Source organism: Rhincodon typus, chromosome 17, assembly GCF_021869965.1.
Source record: "Rhincodon typus isolate 14 chromosome 17, sRhiTyp1.1, whole genome shotgun sequence".
Classification (NCBI taxonomy): Eukaryota; Metazoa; Chordata; class Chondrichthyes; order Orectolobiformes; family Rhincodontidae; genus Rhincodon; species Rhincodon typus.
In genome coordinates this window covers 17,534,763-17,559,681 of record NC_063348.1, presented here as the reverse complement: position 1 = coordinate 17,559,681, position 24,919 = coordinate 17,534,763, and the positions used below count along the sequence as shown (strand labels likewise).

Here is a 24,919-nt window from a genome sequence, read left to right as displayed (position 1 = left end):
TTGCCTCAGTGGATCAGCCCTCCAACCTGTCCTGAGTGCAGATATAACATTCTTTGATTAGTAAATCAACTCCACCTCTTACCTTCCTATCCATCTCATCTAAAACAAAAAACCCTGGAACATTGAGCTGCCAGTCCTGTCCCTCTCTCAACCAAGTCTCTAATGGCCACAACATAGTCTCATGTAGCAATCCAGGCTCTAAGCTCATCTGCCTTACCTATAATAGTCTTCACGTTGAAAGTTTGAGATTTGTAGCTCAGGTTGTGGATGAGCTTGCTGGCTTGCTTGGCAAGCCAGTGTATTTGATTGCAGACATTGTCACCTGCTAGGTAACATTGTCAGTGTGCCTCTAGTGAAGCGTTGGTGTTTCATCCCGCTTATTATTTATATGCCTCAGTTTGCTGGGCTGGTTGGTATTACTTCCGGTTTTGTTCTTCAGTGGTTTGTAGATCGGATCCAGTTCAGTGTGTTTGTTGATGGAGTTCAGGTTGGAATGCCAGGCCTCCAGGAATTCCCTGGCATGTCTGTTTGGCTTATGCTATTATGGATGTGTTGTCCCTGTTGAATTTGTGTCCTTCTTTGTCCATGCGTATTGAGACCAGTGAGAATTGGTCGTGTCTCTTGGTGGCTGGTTGGTGTTAGTACATCCTTATTGTAAGTTTTCTTCCAGTTTGGCCTATGTGTTGTTTCTCATGGTCCTTCCATGGTATTTTGTGTATTACATTAGTTTCATTAGTTATGGGTAAGGGATCCTTTAAATTCCTAAGTGACTGTTGTAGGGTGGTTGTTGGTTTGTGGGCTACCCTGACACGTAGGGATCTGGGTAGTCTTGTGGTCATCTCTGATATGTCCCTGATGTACGGTAGAGTGATTAGTGAGTCTGGCCATGTTGTGTCTTCTTGTTCTGGTCTGTCGCAGAGGTAACGGTGGATTGTGCTTTTTGGGTATATATTCCTTTTAAAAACTCTGTAAAGTGCTCCTGTTCTGCTCTGCACTGACTGGTTCCTTACATTTATAGTGCAATCTTCACAAGCAGACCAAATACCCTCTAGGCTACAACAAACTTCCTAACAGTTTCTCTCAATGTCTCTCTTTTTTTGGGGTTCGAGGAGGAAGGAAAAATGGAAACATTACAATAATGTAATGTTTGGGGCTTGCTGTTCCTTGATACTTAGTTCTTCCTCACTCTGCTGCATGGTTGTAGTGACTGCATCGGCTTATCCTAAAATTTTTTTAAATTTCAAAAACATGCCTTTTTCATTAAAAACATTTGTATGTATACATTTACACAAGAACAGTTTTGTTCAGCACAGTTGCACATCAAATAAACACACAAAACATTGGAGTTTCACTATGCACAGAACCAAAGACCTCTCTTACATGTACAATACTAATATTTACATATATTAGTCACACTAGGAGGGTCCAATAACTGAATGGACCCCCATTTACCTTTAGCAGGAACACCTTCAACTGTGGTCTTTCCCCACTGCACCTTGGCGGCAACTGCCCCAAGCTTTAGGGCATCCCTTAACATGTAATCCCAGACCTTGGAATGTGCCAGTCTGCAACACTCAGTTGGGGTCAACTCCTTGTTGTGGAAGACCAAAGAGTGTCTTTCACTGAGTTGATGGTCCTCCAGGTACAGTTGATGTTTGTCACGGTGCGTGTCCCAGGGAACAGACCGTAGAGCATAGAGTCCCACGTCACGGAGCTGCTGAGGATGAATCTGCACAAAAACCATTGCATTTTAGTCCAGACTTCCTTTGCAAATGCACATTCCAGAAGGCGATGTGTGACAGTCTCAACTCCACTGCAGCCATTTTGAGGGCAACGTGTGGTAGTGCATGCTGACTGGGCATAAAGGATCTTGTTTTAGTGCCATTCTCACCACAAGCCAAGTGATGTCTTGGTACTTGTTGGAAAGTTCTGGTGATGAGGCATTCTGCCAAATTACTTTGCTAGTCTGCTAAGGGAACCATGCGATGCGATCTACCCTCTTGTTTTCCCACAGTCTTGAAGATGCTACGTGCTGACCACTTCCTGATGGACTTGTGGTCAGATGTTTTTCTTTGCAAGTTTCTCTATGAAGGGCAGGTGATATAGAATGGTCCAACTACTTGGAGCATTCCACGGCAGCAAGGCCATTCCCAACCTTCACATCACAGGGGACAAGTAGAACCTCAGTACGTAGTGACACTTGAGGTTTGTGTACCGAGGATCTAAGCACCACTTGATGCAGCTGCACACAAAGGTGGCCATCAGGACGAGGGCAGCATTGGGTAAGTTCACCCCCCCACTCAGTTTTGCACATCGTGTCCCTGCAGACCCAGCCTATCTTAGGCTTCCAGATGAAACGGAAGATGGGACTTCTCCCAGAACGCTCAAAGTCTCAGTGTCCTTTATTGGATGCTAACTAGAATGGACTCGTCCAGGGAGGCACACTGGTGGAGTATCTGCCAGTGGGAGGTGGCTCAGGACATCAGCATTAGCCACTTGGCTTCCTGGATGGTGTTCCAGTTTATACTGTACATACTGAGAATAAGAGCTCACAACTGAATTCTGCTGGAAGCCTTGTCTTCTTTCAACAGCCCTAGCAGGGGTTTTTGATCAGTTACTGTGATAAATTCCCATCTGTAAAGGTATTGGTGGAACTTCCTCATACCAAAGAAGACAGCTAAACCTTCCTTCTCTATCTGGGCATATTTGCATTCAGCATCAGCCAAAGTCTGGGAAGCATACACTGCTGGGCTTTCCTCTCCATTGGGCCACTGGTGAGCTAACACTACCCCAATATTGTATGGGGAGGCATCACATGTCAGCACTACCTCTCGCTTCGGATTATAGTGGGCCAGCACCTTAGATGATGATAACTGCTTTTTGACTTTCCTAAAGGCTACATGACCATTTCCTTGGCTGATCCTTTTTCATTAGCAGGAGAGAGGGTGCCAAGATGGAGGCTAGGTTACATATGAATTTTCTGTACTAATTCACTAATCAAGCAAAGACCCAAGCTCTGGTACAGACATGGGAACCAGGGCTCCCTTTGATTGCCCTCACTTTCTCTTCCAACAGATGTAACCCAGTTTAGTCAACTCTAACCCGAGTAGATCACTTGGGGTGCCTGGAACTTAAGGCATATGCTCACCTGGGAGAAATGTTTAAGCACTATGTCCAAGTTCTCCAAGAGCCCTTTATTGGTCTTCCTGATTATTGGCACGTCATCCAGATAAATGGCAACCTGGGGTAGCCCATGTAAAATGTTCTGCATAGTCTGCTGGAAAAGGGCACAGGCTGATCGTATCCTAAATGGCAGTCTTGTATGTTGGCATAAACCCTTATTGGTATTAATTATGGCACACTTCTGGAACTTCTCATCCAGTCACAATTGTAGGTAGGCATGGCTCATGTCCAGCTTCGTAATGGGCAGCCCCACTCTCCCTTACACCAACTTTGCATATTGGTCCTTTGTGAGGAATTGTATGTGTATCCAGGTGAGAAGTGGTTTACCATTTGCTTGAAATCCCCACAAAGGCGAGCTGAGCGGTCAGTCTTCACAATCGATATGACTGGTGCTGCCCATCCTGTAAACTACACTGGTTTGATGATTCCTTCGCTTCCCAGCCTCCTGAGTTCTGCCTCTACTTTTGCCCACAAGATAAATAGTACTGGGTGGGTCTTGCAAAGTTGCAGAATTGCTTCCTGGTCAACATATAAAGTGGCTTTGGCCCTTTTGATAGTCCTAAGCCCTTCCTGAAAAACTCCTTGGTATTTAACTAGGGCTTCACTGAGGCAGCCATTTTCTGATCCAAGTGGTTGAGCCAATCTAGCTAAATCTTTCAACCAAATTCTGCTTCAGTAGGCCGAGGCCCAACCCTCTTACTACCAAGAGTGGTAACTGCACCAACTGCGTCCTGTAGGACGTACAATCTAAAGTTGTACGTTTTTTAATTTGCAATGGTTCCCCAGTTTGTGTTCTCAATCTGGCCGACGTCTTGCTCAAACTTAAGGGTTGGAGAGCTGAGTGAATATTGTCAAAGACAGGTTCTGCAACCACAGGTACAGCTGCGCTGGTATTGACCAGCATGGTAACTGGGTGACTGTTTTAACCAAATGTTAATTTTAATCGGTTCTGATTTGGATGTCGCTAAGCAATTTAATTGTTCCAACCCACATCTAGGGGGACTTCAAGTGTGCACTCCCTTAGGTACCAACCTATGAGTTTTCTTACTCAAGTCAGGCCTTGTAGGACTCCTTTGCTGTCTTGAGTCTGCACACTGGCAGCAACTACAATGGCTTGCTGCACTAGATCCTGAAGAATAATTTAGCCACTTGACTGAGGCTCAGCTTTGTTGTGGGGTTGTGCTGTTGGGTTGTCGTAGGGCCCCTCTGCTCAGGATATGCCCTGCATGAGGCTCTGAGTGTGTCTACACTCAAGTGGTGTTCCCCCAACTTGGTTGGATAGGTGAGGGTGTCCACTTCCATTGGGAAGTCCTGTAGTTCCTATGCTGCACTTTCTAATGACAAAGCCAATTGTAATACCTGTTTGAAGTCCAGTTGGTCTTCAGCTAGTAGGTGCTTCTGCATGGTGTCATCATTAATCCCACATACCAAAAGGTCTCTCAGCATCTCATTCAGTGTTAACCCAAAACCACATGCCTCTGCCAGTCATCTTAACATCAGAAATCCCAATACGGATTTCCCTGGTTCTCTAACAGCCAAATAAAACCAATAGTGTCTGAGGATTAAAGCTGGTTTAGGGGTTGTAATATTCATTAACCAACTCCATCAACTCTTGGAAGGAGTTAGTGTCTGGTGCCTCTGGGAAATTTAAGGCCCTTATAACTGAGAATGTTGTAGGGTCAGCAAGCAGTCAGAACGATTACTTATTGCTCATCATCTGCCCCAGTGTCACTAGCTCAGAAAAAAAAAAAATTGCATTTTTCCACATATTGGGCCCAACCTTCAACAACAGGATCAAACAAGCAAAGCTTCCCAAATAAAGGCATGATGCCAGAAATGCTTACCCCAACTCCAAGATGAGGTTTGCGAGGAATGTTCTTCAGGCATGTACTGTTTTCTCCCATAGCCACTGAAATAACTGTAGAGGTGGGTATCCAGTCACCAAGCCACCCTTTATTTACTTTATGTTTAGCTGTGGCCAGAGGGAGTCAGTCACCTGAACTGAGAAAATTTGAAATCCCCGTTTATATTGGTCAGCCAGGGCTTCCTGATTGGCCTAGGTTAAAAACCCCAATCAAGGCCCTTGTAGTCAACAAGGTCCACCTGGTTCCACTGACTATAGGAACCATCTTTTGAGTACAACTGAATGGCTATTTCAGAAAGCAATTGAGAATCAACTACGTTTCTGAGAGTCTGGACTCATCTATAGACATGAAGCGTAAGGATAGCAGATGCCTTCCCTGAAGAACTGTAGTAAACAAGATGGATTTTACATAATCTGGTAGTTTTATGGTCACCATCACTGATACTAACATTTCAGTCCAGATTTATTGACTGAATTGAATTTACATTAAAGATGGGCAATAAATGTTGATATTCCATACAAGAATATAAATAAATGTAAGGAATGTTTTAATAATGCTTTTAAGAAAATAGATAGTCACATTCACTCATGCTGTTTGGTTGCTCTGTTTCACATTCCTCCCAGGTTAACGAAAAATCACATGGCCAACCCATACTGTCCTGTTATATGCTGTACACTGCTTGTGTTTCCCAGCTTATTCTTATGTTATTTTGCAGACCCTATTTTGAGAACAAGTGGACTAAATTACCACTCAAGTTTTCAAGATCACCAGGACTGAATTTTATACATTTAAGCCCTGCTGAGCTTTATCTATTTCCCTTGCACAGCACTGTATTTTTATTGAGCCTTGATATTTAAAACTTAACACAGTGCTAATGTACAAGGCTCTAAAAATGCATAATTTTCTCCTTTGCATTTCCATCCCTTTCAGATAAAAACCAACATTTCATTGGAAGTTTTGATTACTTTTTGACCCATATCACTAACTCTCTTAGTGATTTGCTCACATGCAGAGTCAAATCCTTTTACTGCTCTGCAATTCCTACTTTTAGCATGAAGAAAATATTCTGATTTCAGTTATAGCCCAAAGCACATGATCTCAAACTTCCTCATATTGAACACTGTCTGTCATAGAATTTTTCTACTTGGTCATCAGTGTCCTTCAGTTACTTCCTGTTCCCATCTACCTGATTTTAACTGATCCTCCTAATTTAGTGCCATCTGGAACTCGATTATTTTGTGGTTGATTTCCTGATTCCTCAAAGACTGTCGACATGGCATAATGTAGGATTATGATTCCTGGATGGGCAACTGCACTCCCAAAATTTGACACCTGACAGAAAAGTATTGCCACACTATCTAATAGCTGAAATATGTACTTTCTCCACCATTGCTGTACTGTAGTTGTAATGTGCACAATGTATGGGATCTCAACGACAGCACGTTTTCAAAACTTCCTTGCAGCACTTCTCAATCATGTGACATCCACTAAATAGAAAGACAAAAGCAGCAGAATCTTGTGAATATCAATTTCAGGTACCCTTCCTGGCCACAAAGCAACCTGAGTTCGATATATGTTGCTGCTTTCTTCTTCTTGGATAAAATGTTTGAATTCCGTACCCAACAGTGGCAAAAAGGAAATGTAATCTGCAGTGTCATTAGATGAGACTTTTTCTTAATCTCCCTCAGGATTTGGACTTCAGTTGCTAAACCAGAATTTACTACTAATCTCCAGTTGCCCTTGAGAAGGTGCTGGTCAATTTTTTTTGTATGTAGATAGACCCATTGTGTTGTTAGAGAGGCAATTCCAGGATTTTGACCCAGTAGCAACAGTGGAACATGGATATAGTTCCAGGTCAGTGTGGCGTGGCTTACAGGAGAATTTGCAGACGGTGGTCATATTTCCAAGCATCTATGGCTCTTATCCTTCTCGTTAAGTGTTTTCAGGTTTAGAGTATGCTGTTGGAAATTAACATCCTTGGCAAAAATGGAGAGAGCCTTGTCCAGTTACCTAGCTAAATTCATGTTCTTCTTGTCTTGAAGGTTTTGACTCTTTGCTATTATGGCTCAACAGAAATCTGTTATACTTCAGCGTGTAAGTTACACTCAGCTGATAGAATCATAGAATCCCTACAGTGTGGAAGTAGGCCATACTGGTCCTCTGAAGAGCATCCCACCCTCGACACAATGGGCAATTTAGCATAGCCGATTCACCTAACCTGCACATGTTTGCACCGGTGTGCTCGGAGGAAACCCACGCAGATGTAGGGAGAATGTGCAAACTCCACACAGACAGTTACCCAAGGCTGGAATTGAGCCCGGGTCCCTGGTGCTGTGAGGCATTAGTGCTAATCACTGTGCCACTGTGTCGCCCCATAATCATTGTGCATATAAAAGAATTTTGGCAAGTGAGTGATCTATAAAGAGGTTAAAGAAAACATCAAGCCAAGTTCAGTTGTATTATTACCTTACAGTCATGCATGCTCGTTCTCTCAATGAATGTTAGATGATGATTGAAACAAACTGGAATTTTGAAGCAAATTATGGTAGCTGATACATGTAGATTGAGACTGGTTAATTCAGCATGTAATTACTCAAATGTAGATATGAATTTTATTGGTCTGTATTGTTTAGCTATTCACTAGATAAATCCACTGAGCCATCGGGACGTTTTACATGTCGTATTTTAAATACGAATGCAAAAAAATGTTTTAAGACTGAAAAATAATGCATATAGTGAAAACAGTCTCTAATATTTAATGTCCCATGGCTGAATTTTAACAGGTGGTAATTTTGGCCGGTCCTGGTTTGATCCTGAGTAGTGCGATGATTGCTCTTATGGCTGTTAAAGTTTACACATTCAACTGGGACTGGTACGTTGGCATGATGTTTGGGTCAATTCTTGGCTGCACTGACCCTATTACAGCCGTTGCTCTACTTAGAAATCTAGGTAAAGTAAGAATTCTTCACATTATTGTGGATTTGTCTGACATGAGAACTATATACAATCATCTTTTAAATATCTCATAAAATGACTGAAATGTGCTTTATACAACCAAACCTTTATTATTCCTATTCACTCATTTAAAGTGTAGAATGCAGAATCTTTACAGTGAAGTTTTGGGTTTGCACATAAGGGAAATTTCAAAGGGAAATTCCAAAGGGAATAGGTATAACTTTGTACAGTTCAGAAGAATGCCATTTGTCTCATCATTCACATGCTGACTAGTTAAAAATAAATTTCTAATTCCGCCCATCTCTGCTCTTTCCTGATAGCTTGGCAAGGTCATTTATTGATCTGCGTTATTGTTATTGTTTGAAGGAATGATAAATATGACATGTTTTAGTGTTGAATCTGATAAACATTAACTTTATGGAGCAATTGTATATATGGTTATTGTGGTTCCCCTGAAAGTACTATCAGTCCTATACTCTACCTCAGTCCTCATAACACTCCAATGTTTCCCTTTTCAATTTGTATCAAATTACTTTTTGCCATCTAATTGATTCTATTTCCAACACGTTTTAGGAAGTGAATTCTAGATCATAGTTCTCTGCTTTAACAAGAAGTGTAATCTGTCCTGTAATTCCTTTGCTCATTATCTTAAAATGGTGTCCTTAGGCTTCTGATCATTCTGCTAGTGGAAATAGTTTCTCCTTAGCCACTTACCAAAACTTTTCACAATTCTGAAGACCTGCATAAATCTTCCCCTAACTTTCTCTGATTTAAGAATAGTACCTGCTCCTCCCTCTATATAGTGTCTCTGTATAATGTGCCAAAATATGACTGATTTGGCTTCTTTATTGCTGTACTAGCATGTAGATATTATTGTTTTTGGACAACTAGAGAAAATTAAAGATACAGACTGATTAATATTCATCAAATTGAATAGATATTAATGTGAATTGCACTTAGAATGATTGAATAGGTATCAGTGAGGAATTGCACGTGAATTAATATATATGTGACCTATCCCCGTTGAAACAAGAAGTGATTCTAATATACTAACAGCAATTGAATTTAGTGGCATTTGGTTATATTTGTAAAAGGTTTTATTGCCAAGAAGAATAAAAACTTCAAGTTCCAGTTATTAGGGAAATTTCAAATTTTGGGAGACAGACCTCTATAATTGCTTAAAATGCTTTCTGCTTCTGTTTTTATTGTGTCCGCATCACTTGCACCATGTAAAATCCAGGCAATGACCATCTCCAGTAAGAGAGAATCCAACCATTGCTCCTTGATGTTCAAAAGCCTTACCATCACTGAGTTCCCCACTATCAAAATTCAGATGGTTACTATTGACTGAAGCTGAACTGGACTGCCCATTTAAACAGTATGGCCTTGAGAACAGGCCAGAGGTTAGGAATTCCATGGCGAGTAACTCACGTGTCTCCTCAGTGCCAGTTCCCTTTCAGGAGGGTGATGGAATACTTTCCACATGATTCAATGGGTGGAGCTCCAGCAACATCCAAAAATTGACATCATCCAGGACAAGGCGGTTCACTTGATTGGCATCTTGTGCACCACTTTGAACATTCACTCCTTTCACCACCACCACACAATTTGTAGCAGTGTGTACTAACTACATGATGCACTGCAGTAACTCATAAATGCACTTTTGACAACAACATTTAAACTCCTGTTCTACCATCTAAAAGGACAGTGGCAGCAGATGCATGGGAACACCCACCAACCGCAAATTCCTATCCAAGCCACATCATCCCGATTTGGAACTGTATTGCCATTTCTTTACTGTTGTTGGGTCAAAATTCTGGAACTCCCTCAGTGCCATGGGTCTGTACACTTACCCTTGAGTTGCATCAACTCAAGAAGGCAGCTCTCCAACATCTCTCAAGGGCATTTAGCAGTGGGTCATAAATCCTGCCTAACCAGTGATGCCCACTGACCAAAAATGAATAAAGTAATCTGTATTCCACCAACATTTATGAATGGAGTTAACAATTACCAGATAATGGGGTGGCACGGTGGCACAGTGGCACAGTGGTTAACACTGCTACCTCACAGCACCAGGGACCCAGGTTCAATTCCAGCCTCCAGCAACTGTCTGTGTGGAGTTTGCACATTCTCCCTGTATCTGCATGGGTTTCATTTGGGTGCTCTGGTTTCCTCCCACAGTGCAAAGATGTGTAGGTTAGGTAAATTGGCTGTGCTAAATTGCCTGAAGTGTTCAGGGATGTGTAGATTAGGGGGATGGGTCTGGGCAGGATGCTCCAAGGTTCAATGTGGACTTGTTGGGCCAAAGGGCCTGTTTCCACACTGTAAGGATTCTATGATAATCTCCTTTTTTATATGATGTTGGTGGAGAGATATATATTGGACAGGGAACTTAGAGATAACTCCCTGCTGTTCTTCAACACAGTGTCTTTGGACATTTTATAGGCAACTGCATCTTTAATTTAGCATTTCCTCCACAAGACATTTCTATTTAATATATTTTAAGAAAATGAAATTCTCTGTCAAGGGCTCTCTGAAATTATTCTTCTAGAATGGGTTTATTCAGTATTCAATCTATATTTGTAGTCAGTGGAGAAGCTGTGTCAGTTTGATTCTGTAGTAGTTATTCATATGAAAAGTGAAGATACATCTTCAAGTTAAAATTGTTTCGAAATTAAATAGGTGCTGCTTCAATTTTTGAGGTTCAGAAATTGCACCTAGCAATCCAATATACCAGACAAACCTGTGCGAACATCCATGAGCAAGTAGTAAACCATAAGCAATATTAAATCACTTTGCTCTGCAGGTATCCAGAATGCAAGTCATTGGAACAATTAACAAAATATACATGTTGGCATAGGACCCTCTTCTGATTATTATATGCCCCATATACCATATAATCAATTTACAGTGTTATTTATTACATTAACATACTGGAGGAACCTTCACCAGCATTATTTAAAGGGCTGTCTGCTGGTTTCTGCATTGTCATTTCAAGACGCTGGACAGATTTTGGATATTTTTTGAAATGTTGAGAGGATTTTGCCAGCTGCCTTTCACAGAGCTGCAGTTGTGGGTGACTTGGGAATGGATGTATTTGGGTGAATTAGGAGAAGCAACAAAGAAGCAGAAGGGGGAAAATAAGCTCTGTGCAGAACGGTTTGTCCACAGTGAGTCTTCAGGACATCTGTGCCAAAAATGTCTTGGAGGAGCGATGTCGTAGCTGCCTCTTGCTTCACAGAGAAAGCTATCGCTGAGTCTTGTATGGACTGCAAGTTGCAGTCCATCTTGAAATGAACCTAGACAGCAAGTGCATTATCCAAGATCGGTGATAGTCAGAGAGTATTTTGCGATTGGAAGCCTCTGTTTGGTGGCAGCCATGCTTCATTTATACATTGCTAATTAATATTGTTGTTCATATTGTGTAGATGAAGCTTTGCAGTCCAACTGAGCTGCTAACTGGAATTGCTCAGCTTCAAGGGAATGTTGCTCAATAACTACCAGCCCTTTATTAACCCCTCTTGTCCAATGCTAACTGGATTCTGCCAGTGGCTGTAGCCTCAAGAACTCACCACTGCCAGGATATTTCAGAATAGAACATCATGCTTGATGTCAGCCTCAACTTTAAAACTGCTGTGTCTGAATCTGCCCTGCACAGTTCATGACATTTGCCCTGGACCTGACATAGAAGAGAAATTGGTGGACCACTTTGTGGACTACCACTCTCACTAATGCATGCTAAAATCCATCCTACAACAATGCTACAGTAAAACTAAGAGCTGCAGATGCTGGAGATCTGAAATGAAACTGAACAGACCACCTGGCATCTACCATGGCACCGGAAACTTCAAAGGCAAAAACAGCCCTGACCACCCTGCAAAGTCCTCCTTGCTATCATCTAGGGGCTAGTGCCTAAATTTGGAGAGCTATATCTTGGAGTAGTAAAGAAACAGCCTGACATTGTCTGCAAGATATGATTTCATGGGTATAACAATGTTCCAGACATGACAGTCACCAACAATGGATATGTCCTGTCCCATGGGCAAGACAGACACAGCAGAGATGGCAACATAGGGGACTACAATCAGGAGGAAGTTGCCCTGGGAGTCCTCAACACTGACTGCAGACCCCATCAAGTCCTTTGGGTTAGGTTAAGCATAGGCAAGTTTACCTCCTGCGACTTACCACTTATCATTCTGTCTCAGCTGGTAAGTCAGTACATTTCCATTGTGGAAAACACTCAGAGGAAACACCAACGATGGTAAGGGTGCAAAATATTCTCTGGATGGGGGATTTTAATGTCCACCGGCAGCAGCACAACTGATCAAGCCAGTCGAGTCCAAAAGGATATACAAAGGGTTCTACTATAACGCATGTTCCGGCAACCCGAAATGGCTATTACGCGACTGCTGAATAGGGGAATGCTATTTTTGAAACGTGAACTTGTATTGGCTATAACACGATTCCATCGGTGTGCAAAGGAGTATGTGTCAACATCACGTGATCGTTTCGCGGACTTTGTCCTGAGCATGTGCAATGTTAGCGCGAAAGAGTCTCCGTCCCGGCATCATGTCTACTCCAGGTGTTTATTTTAGGTCAAGCAAAAGAGGTTGGATGACAGTGCAAATTCTTTCTGACCTTATTGTTGATGTTTTGGAAGATGTTTTTAGAAAATATTACAGGAAAATAATTTGGATTTCGAGATTCTCCTCATCCTCGATAACATGTCAACCCAACCTCCCACCATTGGTGAGCTTTCTGAAAACATTAAAGTGCTATTTCTACCCCCAAACACAACCCCTCTCCTTCAACCCATGGACCAGGGTGCAATAGCAGCTTTTAAAACTTATAATTTAAGGCACACACTTAAGATGCTGATTGCAGCCATTGAGGGGGGGGTAAGGAAAGTGTTCTACAATTTTGGACGAGCTTCAACATCAAGAATGCAGTTGACCTTATCGTGATGGCCTGGGGTGATGTCAGTGAGGACAGCTTGTATGCAGGAACAAAAACAAAGTTGCTGGAAAAGCTCAGCAGGTCTGGCAGCATCTGTCAAGGAAAAAACAGAGTTAACATTTTGGGCCCAGTGACCCTTCCTCAGAACAGGGTCCGTTTCTTCTTTCACAGATGCTGTCAGACCTGCTGAGCTTTCCCAGTAACTTTGTTTTTGTTCTTGATTTACAGCATCTGCAGTTCTTTCGGTTTCTGCTCGTGTGCAGTTTGGTGGAAGCTTCTCCCACAATTTTTCAAGATTTTAAAATCTTTGACCTGTCAGAGGAGCTCCTAAGAATCAAAGAACATTGTGTTGATCTTGCAAAGCAAGTTGGAATTGAAGAAGTGAAGAGGGAGGATGTTGAAGAGCTGCTTGAGTCCCACTGTGAAGACCTCTGTACAGCTGATATACAACAACTTGTCGCTGAGAGGGAAGTGGAAGCTGGAGATAAAGAAGTAGTAGTCCAGGATGCAACACCATGAGAGCTTTCCATTTCTGTTTTGTCTTCTATCCTGAGAGAAATTGAGAAGGAGTTGCAGCTCTTAGAGGACAACGATTACAATGCAGAACTCAGCAGAGTAGCAGTTCGTGGAATAAGATCTTACTTGTCACCCTGTGAAAGGTTTCTTCATGAAAGAAGAACAAGGGCAAAGCAGCAAAAACTGGATGTTCTTTTTAAGCCAACCCCCAAGAAACAGTCAGAAGACAATCACAGCCATCCACTTCTGGATTAATTATTTTTCGCCCTAACCCTGCAACCACAACTGCACCTGATGGTGATGATGACGACCCTCAGCCTCTGCATTAACAACAGTCAACCTCAAAGCCTCCTTCTCCATCAAGTCATCTTGACATTTTTTTTCAAGATAAGGTGTTAAATTTACTTTTGTTTCATTATTAGATATGAATTAAACATTTATTCAAACTGTGCTATCCTTTGTGTTAGGCTTTTGAGTGATTTTTTTTGTTGGTCTGCCCCTAATCCTGCTTTTCCCATAGGTCCTGTTATTTCTATAGTGCAATTTTTTCTCATGTGATGTTGCGCAGGAATACAACTATCATGTTATTAGGAGAACCCCCTGGAGCTGTTAGACTAGGTCTGTGGCAGATGGTGAATAAACCAACAAGAGGGGAGGAACAGACTTGACCTCATCCTTACCAATCTACCAGTTGCAGATGCAAGTGTCAGTAAGGTTGGCTACCACACAGTCCTTGTGGAGACAAAGCTCCGCTTTCTCTCCATTGTGTGGTATTGCACTATCTGTGCTAAATGGGACAGACATATTTAGCAACTTAAGACTGGGTATCCGTGAGGTACTGTGGGCCATCAACAGAAAGAGAAAAATTGTACTCTACAATCTGCAACCTTCTGGCCCAGCATATCCCCCCCTCAACCATTATCTTCAAGCCAGGACATCAACCCTGGTTCAATGGAGAATGGAGGAGGGCATGCCAGGAGCAGCTCCAGGCATTCCTAAAAATTAGGTTCTCTACGTGGTGCCAAGCAGGACTACTTGCATGCCAAACAGCTTAAGCAGCAAGTGATAGAAGAGCTAAATGATCCCACAACTAGCAAGTCAGATCTAACCCCAGCAGTCGTGACACATCCAGTCGTGAATTGTGATGGACAAGTGAACAATTCACTGGAGGAGAATGCTGTGCAAATATCCCCGTCCTTGGTGTGGCTTTTTTGTCTGATGTTGGCTTGGGGCTGGCCAAGCCCAGTTATCCCCATGAGGCCAGTAGGCACCTCATTCAGAGCGTTGTTAGTATAATTGAGTCATACAGCATAGAAAGAGGCCCTTCAGCCCACCATGTCTGTGCTGGCCAAGAAACACCAAACTGCATTAATCCCATTACCTGCAATTGGTCCGTCGCCTCCTATGACCTTTTTGAGTGTAGAATTGTCTTTTGTAGAAAGCAGTGTACCTAATTTATTGGATTTATTCAAGATTTGGAGATACCGGTGTTGGACTGGGGTGGACAAGGTCAAAAATCACATGACATCAGGTTATAGTCCAACAGGTTTATTTGAAAATGCAAGCTTTTGGAGCTCACTACGCCTGAGGAAGGAGCTGAGCTTCAAAAACTTGCATTTTTAAATAAACCTGTTGGACTATAACCTGGTGTCGTGGGATTTGTTCAAGATTGAGTTAGATAGATGTTTGATTAGTCAAGTGAGTCAAGAGGGAGGGTAGAGGAGAAGACAAGAAAGTGACATTGAAACCAATCTGATCAGTTATGATCTTATTGAGTGGTAGAGCAGGTTTGCAAAATGTTAGTTATTGACTAAGTAATCCCTTTAGAATTTTGCATGCTCTTTAAAGAGCCGTTTTGATCTTAAGATTGCACTGTATTGATATATTTTAGCAATAGATGCAGATACAGTTTAACTTAATAATTAGAAAATTAGGAAATTAGAAATTGCTAACATATATCCTGTAAATTTGGTACAGGTGCATCTAAAGCTCTTACTCTAATAATCGAAGGGGAATCGTTGCTGAATGATGGCACCTCAATTGTCGTGTTTGAAGTCTTTCGAGATCTTTCTCTTGATCCACATAATATTGATGGTAAGAATATTCACTTTTTAAAACAGTTTTCAACATTTGATAATCCACAGCAACAAGCTCGCTTAAAAATCAAAAGAACTGCGGATGCTGTAAATCAGGAGCAAAAACAAAGTTGCTGGAAAAGCTCAGCGGGTCTGGCAGCATCTGTGAAGGAGAAAGCAGAGTTAACGTTTTGGGTCTGGTGACCCTTCCTCAGAACTGATGGTGGCTGGGAAAACGATAGTTTATATGCAGAAAATAGAGAGGTGGATGGGGTAGGGAGTAAACGATACGATAGGGCCCAAAGAGAGAGAAAGACAGTTGGACAGACAAAGGAGTTGCTAACGATCAGGCTGCGAGGGTGAATAGTTGTTAATGGGGTCTATTAGTGACTAACAACAGGGGTCTGTAGTGGCAGGCTATGTGGTAACAAAGCCTGGTATGTGGGGTGGGGGGCTGGGACATGGGAGAGTTTAGGCCCTAAAATGATTGAACACAGTACTGAGTCCAGAGGGCTGTAGGGTCCCCAAGCAGAAAATGAGGTGTTGTTCCTCCAGCTTGCGTTGGGCTTCACTGGAACACTATAGCAAGCCAGAGACAGAGATGTTGGCCAGGGAGCAGGGTTGTGCGTTAAAGTGGCAGGCAGCAGGTAGTTCAGGGTCTTTTTTGCGAGCAGAGAAAAAATGGATGTTAGAGGATGTGAAATGTTACAAACTTCCTTAATCACTTATCCTGTAAAATGTATTTTTTTGATCTAAGTCTGCCTTCACTGGTATTCTACATCTAGGGACCATAAAAGCATAAGACATTGCAGTAGAAATTAGGCCATTTCGGTCCGTCAAGTCCGCTCTGCTATTCACCCATGGCTGGTAAGTTTCTCAACCCATTCTCCTGCCTTCTCCCTGTAGCCTTTGATCCCCTTCACAATCAAGAACTTATCTATCTCTGTCTTAAATATATTCAATGAGCTGGCTTCCACAGCCAGGAAACAATGGTGTGGTGAGTTTGACATCTGTGGTGGGGAAGCTCTTGGAGAAGATACTGAGGGACAAGATAAATGCGCATTTGGAGGAAAATGGACTGGTTAGTCACAGGCAGCATGGTTTTGACCAGGGAAGGTCATGTCTCACCAACCTGATTGAATTTTGTGAAGAGGTTACAAGGATAATTGATGAGGGAAGGGCTGTGGATGTAGTTTATATGGTCTTTAGTAAGGCACTTGATAAAGTCCCATATGGCAAGTTGGTACAAAAACTAAAATCACAAGGGATTCGGGGTGGCCTGGCTAGATGGTTAGAAAACTGGCTTGGTCATAAAAGACAGAGGGTATTGGTGGAAAGATGTTTTTCAGAATGGAGACCGGTAACTAATGGTGTTCCACAGGGGTCAGTCTTAGGTCCTTTGTAGTTTGTAGCATACATAAAGATCTGAAAGAAAATGTGGGTGGTCTGATAAGCAAGTTTGCTGATGACACAAAGATTGGTGGAGTTGCTGATACTGCTGATGATTGTGAAAGTATACAACAGGGTATAGATAGATTGGCGACTTGGGCACAGAAATGGCATATGGAGTTTAATCCAGACAAATGTGAGATGGTGCATTTTGGAGGATCAAATTTAGGTGTGAATTATATTGTGAATGGCAGAACCCTTAGGAACACTAACATTCAGCCTGATCTGGGCGTGCAGGTCCACAATTCCCTGGAAGTGGTAACAGAGGTAGCCAAGGTGATAAGAAGGCATGCTTGCCTTAACCACCTGGGGTGTGGAGTACAAGAGTTGGCAAAATATGTTGTAGCTATATAAAACCCTTGTTAGGCCGCATTTGAAGTATTGTGTGCAGTTTTGGTCAACACAGTACCAGAAGGATGTGGAAGCTTTGGAGAGAGTATGGAGAAGGTTCACCAGGATGTTGCCTGGTCTCCAGGGTATTGACTGTGAGGAAAGGTTAAAAAGACTAGGATTGTTTTCACTGGAAAGACGGTGGCTGAGAGGAGACTTAATAGAGGTCTACAAAATTATGAGAGGCATTAGATAGGCTGGATAGTCAGAGGCTTTTTCCCAGGGTTGAAGTTTCAATTCCAAGGGGGCACAGGTTCAAGGTCGGGGGGCAAGTTTAAGGGAGATGTGCGAGGGAAGTTTTTCATGCAGGGAGTGGTAGCCGCCTGGAATGCACTAGAAGAAGAGGTGGTGGCAACAGGCAAATTGAAGACGTTTAAGAGGCAGCTAGATGGGTACGTGAATAGGGAGGGAATAGAGGGATACAGATCAAAAAAAGACAGGTTTGTTTTTAGACTAATTAGGGCATGATGATTGGCACAGGCTTATAGGGCCGAAGAGTCTCTTCCTGTGCTGTACTTTTCATTTGTTCAGTATTCTAAATGTGATCTGACCAGAGCCTTATAAAGCCTTAGAAGTTCATCCCTGCTTTTATATTCCAGTCCTCTCAAAATAAATGCCAACATTGTATTTGCCTTCCTAACTACTGACTCAACCTGCAAGTTAACCTTAAGAGAATCCTGGACTAGGACTTTGCACTTCAGATTTCTGAATTTTCTCCCTATTTTGAAAATAGTCTATACCTCTATTCTTCCTACCAAGTGCATGACCTCACCTCCCCACGTTGTATTCCATCTATCACTTTTTTGCCCACTCTCCTAACCTGCCTAAATCTTTCTGCAGCCTTCCTGCCTCCTCAATACTACCTATCCCTCCACCTATCCTTGTATCAACTGCAAACGTCGCCAGAATGCTCTCAGTTCCTTCATCTGGATCATTAACGTGTAACGTGAAAAGTTTTGGTCCCAACCCTGACCCTTGCGGAACACCACTTGTCACCGGCTCCCATCCTGAGAAGGACCCTTTTATCCCCATTCACCTCTGCCCCCAAAACCTCTTGAATTTTTAGGATACTACTTATGTCTTCTATTGTGAAGACTGACACAAAGTACTTGTTCAGTTCCTCCGCCATTTCTTTGTTCCTCATTACTATTTCACCAGCGTCATTTTCCAGCGACCCAATGTCCACTTTGCCTCTCTCTTGCCCTTTATATTTCTAAAGAAACTCTTGTAATCTTCTTTTATATTACTGGCTAGCTTACCCTCATATTTAATCTTCTTCCGCCTTATTTTTTTTTAATTGTCCTCTGTTAGTCTTTGTAGCCTTCACAATCCCCTGGATTCCTGCTGCCCTCCGTTTTACCTTCAACTTATGCTTCCCACCTTTCTTTTTCTCAGGGTTCCCTTACCACAGACTCCAACGCCAACACCACCTGAGTCTTAGCTCGGCCTTCTTTCACATACACTAAATGTCCTAACACATTACAATTTCACCGACTGTTTTGGTCATACAAACGCTCAAGATGGGGTATGTGTGTGTCATCTGATGGGCCCTTTCACTCAGTCCACCATTACTCCTCCCAGAGCCCATATTCTTTCATTTCTGTAACATTTTGACATAATAGCCAATCACAATTTTTATTTTGATTGTAATTCTTCTTTCACTAATACTACTTTCATTGTTATAAAGTCAGTTTTACTATGGATTTTGTATCAGTGTCCTATCATTTAAACTATGTTTTTGTGCTCTTCCAAGCCACTAATCCTTTTGTCAATCACGTGTACATGTCTGAGACCCGTTCTTCAGTGCATGTTTTTTGTACTGTCTCAGGTTTGTTACCTCCAAGGTAACATTCAATTTTATGCACTTAGATCAGTATCTCAAGACCATGTCATGCATTCCTGACTCCTATATGATCTTATCAAATGATCTATGAGGTTTTACTTATCTCTCCACGTATGGTCCCAATACCTTGGCCAACGGCTTGATACCCAATTCAGTTTTTCTTAAAAAGAAAGACAAGGACCCAAACATCACCAAAAGAAAGCTATCAGTTTGGTTCTCTCATCTAAACTTCCTTTTCACTAAAATGCATTTTAACCTCATTTACCATTTCAAACTATTTTTCTAATTTTTTTTTGTCTTTTGCCACCAGCCTCTACCTCTAATTAGTTCGCCTCATACAATTTTTCTACTTAACTGTTACCACCATATCTAATTCCAGAGATCTGTAGAGATTTGTAGTTCATGGAACATTATCTTATAATGTTTTTAAAGAGAAGTCAAACATTTCTGTTTGATTCAGGCACAACATACTCTGTCTGTTCTTTCTGTAAGATGACCCACATTGCTTTTGAAAGTTACTTGTTCACTCATTCTAGATATTTAATATATCTGTATGTAAGTTTGTCCAAATTCAATATTTTGTTTACTCCCTTAAAGTCACTAACCATTGTCATACTTTGAAATCACTGAGACTATATGCATGCACTTTATCATTTCCCAGAATCCCTCTAAATTTTCAGGTAACTGTTCCATTTAAATGTTTTAGAATTCCAGGGCATGTGAGTCTTAATGCAGTTTTTGTCATGATGTGCTAAACAGGCTCAGTGGTTTCAAGATACCTGACATTCTCTACAGTTATGATTACCACAGTACTTACCCAACACTGAAATGTGTTACTGATGAATAGCTTGATGGCTTGAGGATGCCTCATCCATCACTGTGTTGTGACATTGAAATTCTGCAAATGGGCTCAGCCTTCAGTGTCTCCAATTTCCAAAAAAAAGACTTTTTTATCTAATCCATGTCAAGGGTTAATTAGTATTAAACTAAGACGGATTATGTCATCAGTCTCTCCTCCTCCTTGAAGGAAGGAAAAGCCCACCCCTTTGTTAAATTTGCCTTTCCTAAACTTTTCGCACACAGGGAGTTGCATTTTCAACATTCAAGTGTCCCTATCACTTGGATATTAACAATGAGTCAGTCTTATCGTCAGAAATTAAAGATTCACTCTCGTTAAAACAGTATTTGGAATTTCACTCTGGCCAGAAAGTGAAATTCCAAGTATGGTCATTTCTTGAATTAAAATTTACCTGGTCCAAACACAATACTGAGCCAATTCCAAAAGATAAACTTTTACCAAGCTTTATAAACCAAATTTTTGAATCGTTTCTCAAATTTTGGCTTTACACAACCACTGATGATTTCTTAAAAGGACATTACATTAACAATACATTTTACACACTAATACAGGCATACAACACACTTGCAAATCCTCATGGATTCCCAAAATGCAAACTAACTTCAAAGTATTCCCAAATCTGGAGCTCCAGGGAACATAAATTGTACAAGATGACATTTAGCAACTAACAAACAAAACGTGCATTCTATCCAGACCACATAGAGTTAACATTTCTACAAGGTTCGGTGCACTTGCACAGCGCAGAAACCTGGCCTCCAGTTCTCTCATTTTCTGGTTATAACCATTCCCCGTCCTTTCAGGTGTCCTAATTGTGCTAACCTATCAGCAACAGACCTAAAGACAGAGTCTGCTGCATTCCTGGAATACGGAAGGTCTCTGGAGCATCAGGTTGCTTTTCCCTTCTCTTGCACGTTTTTCTGAATCCCATCCTCATCACCAAAAATGTCTTGGATCATAGAGTGTATCCAAGTGGTTCGTTTTGGATTCAGTTAAATGTAGTTAAGAAAAGACTCAACAACAACAATTTGCTCAAACATGCTCAAAGTCTGTTGAGTTTAGCTGGTCTGAAGGCTGACACCGTTCGCAATCCCGGTCTGAGGTGAAGTCCAGCAACTTGGAACGAAACTCCCTCTCATGCAATGTAACAAGCAGCCACGCACAGAAAAACATGTGATTTGTGCTGTGTTCGGCATGTACAGGAATGTTCACAGGACTCATTCAAGGTCATGCAGCTGTCGAATATCATCAACAATTTTAGCCTTTCAGCCCATCCTATACACAGTCCAAAACCCAATTGAAATGCTGACCACTCCCTGCAGTCCTAGTTACCATTCAACATCTGCCATCTGCTTGACTATAAGGTCTTTTCCAGACTTGCTGGAACCAATTCCCAGCTACTGACCATGTTAATAGCCAATTCCTGCTGTCAGCTTAAACATTATGTTTCCATACTGAAACTGTCTTCACTTGCATGATCTGTATCCCCCCATTCCCTTCCTGTTCATGTATTCATCCTGGTGTTTGTTGAATGCTGCTATTGTCTCTGCTTCCACCACCACCTCTGGCAGCGTGTTCCAGGCACTCGTTGTGTGAAAGACCTGCCTCGCACATCTTTTAAACTCCACCCGACTTCCCCAACCTTGAACCTGTGTCCCCTAGTAATTGGCCCCTCTACACTGGGAAAATGCCTCATACTTTCCAATCTATCCAGGCCATTCACAATCTTATAAACTTCTACCAGGTCACCCCTCAACCTCCTGCTTTCCAGTGAAAACAAACCCAGTCTATCTAACCTTCCTTCATAGCTTAAATCCCCCATACCAGGCAACATCCTGGTAAACATTTTCTGTATTCTCTTTTTTTCAGGGACCAACTGAAATCAACTTCCAGACCTGGCCTGGCCTGGCAAATAAACAAGCTTGTTTGGTCTGATTTCCTTTTGACACAAGCTACTACCCGCAATCTAAAATTCATTTTTATATCACAGTTCACAGTTCATACCTCCAAACTAAAATTGATAAAAGAATTAAATAAAAATAATGAAAAATCAGAAAGAGCTTTAACACAGCCCAATTGCTGCTGCTGCCACCTAGTATCATGGAGTAGTTGCATCTGCTTCGTTAACTGACTAATCTTTCCACCGATTACTGAACTGGATGAAGTCTGCTCCCTTTTGATATGCTTTAACCTTTATCATTGCCTCCTGTAATGGTAGTTTACCAATTTCCACTAAATTCTTTAAACTGTCTTTTGAAGTATGTATTCCCCACTGAGGTGATATACCCCTTTCAACACCATCTTGCAATATAATCATGCAGCACCCCAAAGGCAGATCTACTGTCAGTGTAATTGTTAGCCCATTGAGTGCACTATAACTTTGAATGTGGTAATCTATATCCAACATGTGAGTTTGCTTCTAAGCTTCTATTTCTTCTTTCTGGATGGTAAATATCCATCTGTGATGATATTACCCACCTACAGATTATCTCAACCTCATTCAGTAACATTCTTTTACAATGTTAATTGTTGATTACTGGTGTTTAGTATAAATGTTTTAACTATCAAATTAAATTAACTTAAAAGATCCTACAGTTCACTTTTTGTTAAACTTGTGCAAGTTCCTTACGCTTGCTATCTAGTTCCCAAATTTTCAATTGTGTTAATCCAAAATTTATCCTTCATATCATCTGCTCTTGCCTTTCACTGTAACCTTTATAAAACCCTAATTGAAATACTCAATGGAGTTCCACTCTGATAAAGTATTCCAAGTACTCTCAGCAAAACATATTTAATGTTGTATCCCATCTTCTAATTGAGGCCTTTCATTACTTTTCCAACTTATTCATGAGTCTTCAAGAACCTTTATTTTCAATAAAATATTCTTAAAGTATTTTTAAAACAGAAATCCAACATTGCTGTGATTGCAGGCACAAATGTCTTTGCATATTCATTCTTTACACTTAGACGCACTTGGGTATCGTTTTTGTTTTTCAGGAGTAACTTGCTAATTTCCTTTAGATATTTTATATCCCAAAATTATTCCAAATTCAAATAATGTGAATCCATGGTGTCCATTCATTTGTTCATTTTTAAAAAATCTCTTGTCTTTCATATGTGATTGATGTTCATTGCTGGGTGTCTACTAATATATAAATCAAAGAAATTAAATATAAAACAATGTTTAACACTCATTGAGGTTGAATTGATGTAAATTTGTTCTATTTTTGAGGTCTTGTGTGTAAACCCAATAATTTTCATACTTTAAAAGTTACACGGTAATGGGAGATATAAATTGGATGGTGTAAAAGATCTTTAGCACTTGATGCAAGTATTAAATCTCTAATCTGATAGTGGTTGGCAGTCTCTGTTGAAGTTCATTGGAGTCAGTGTAATTGATTTTTTGATTTGTTCATGTGGTGTAGGTGTTGCTGTACTGCTCCCAGAATCCACTTGGGAAAGATACAGCAAGATATTAGAACAGTGTTATAATTATACCACTCCAAAATATTGCTTTGGCAATGGCATTCAGTTGCTTCTGCAGGATCGCCTATTAAGCAGCCATCGACCATTCCAAAGAAAAACTGCCCATTGTATGTAATTTGTTGGAAATAGAATAAACCTCCTACTAGCAATATGAGTCCTCTGGTGATCCAGACATAGCAGACCATCTAATTGAATTCTTTGACTGTGCTTACCGGATCAGATAGGAGTATGGCTGGCATTGCAATTGGCATTTAACTTACAGGCATAGAGGTCTACAGCATGTAAATAGGCCCTTCAGCCCAACTTGACCATGCCATCCAGTTTTCGCAATGAATCTAGTCCCATTTGCCAGTGTTTGGTCCATATTCCTCCATACCTACGTACTGATTCAAATCTTAACATTCTTCTAGGCTTGAGCAGGACAAAACTTTTGATTTGATTTCTTATTGGATTTATAATTGTCACATGTACCGAGATACAGTGAGAAGTATTGTTTTGCATGCTATCCAGACAAGTCATACCTTACATAAGTACACAGGATAATAGAACAGAATGCAGAATATAGTTTTACAGCTACAGAGATGGTCTAGAAAAAGATCAACTTGAATATGAAAGTTCCATTCATAATCTGACAACAGTGGGAAAGAAGCTGTTCTTGAATTTGTTGGTACATGTTTTCAAACTTTCATATCTTCTGCCCAATGGAAGAGGGTGGATGAGAGTGTAACCAGGGTGGGTGGGGTCTTTGATTATGTTGTGTGCTTTCCTGAGGCAGCAGGAAGTATAGATGGAATCAATGGAAGGAAGGCTGATTTTTACGATGGACCACGCTGCGTTCACAACTTTGTGTAATTTCTTGCGGCTTTGGGCAGAGCAATTGCTGTACCAACCTGTGATGCATCCAATAATGGATGCTTTCTATGGTTGTGATTTTACTCAAGTTCACCTTGTCGCAAGTAATACTGTGTAAAACTTGCCACGGTTGACATGTGTTTGTGCGGTTAGTCTGGGATTCTAGCTTAGTCCAGCATTGTGTCTTGATGTCTCTGGCTTTGTGAAGATCGTACCTAAATTTCCTGCATAAGTCAGGGTCACCTGAGTTGAACGCCTCAGACTTGGTCTTCAGTAGGGAGTGGATCTTCTGGTTCACCCATGACTTCGGTTGGAGAACATTCAGATTAACTTCTTTGGCATGCAGTCTTCAACACACTTACTGATGAAGTCTGTAACAGTAGTGGCATACTCATTTAGGTTGACCACTGAGTTCTTGAGTATGGACCTGTCCACCGACTTGAAGTAATCATGTAGGAGGTCATTCGTTACCTCAAAACAGCACTGTATGACT

At 41.3% G+C, this 24,919-nt stretch overlaps 1 protein-coding gene across 1 annotated transcript in view; it reads left to right on the top strand.

Moving 5' to 3' along the window:
- Positions 1–24,919, top strand: part of LOC109916184 (sodium/hydrogen exchanger 10-like) — a 317,378-nt gene that overhangs the window by 22,887 nt on the left and 269,572 nt on the right. The window contains exons 4-5 of the mRNA XM_048607303.1: positions 7,832–7,997; positions 15,453–15,569. Of these exons, the coding sequence (XP_048463260.1) occupies positions 7,832–7,997; positions 15,453–15,569 (283 nt within the window). The remainder of the gene's footprint in view (positions 1–7,831; positions 7,998–15,452; positions 15,570–24,919) is intronic.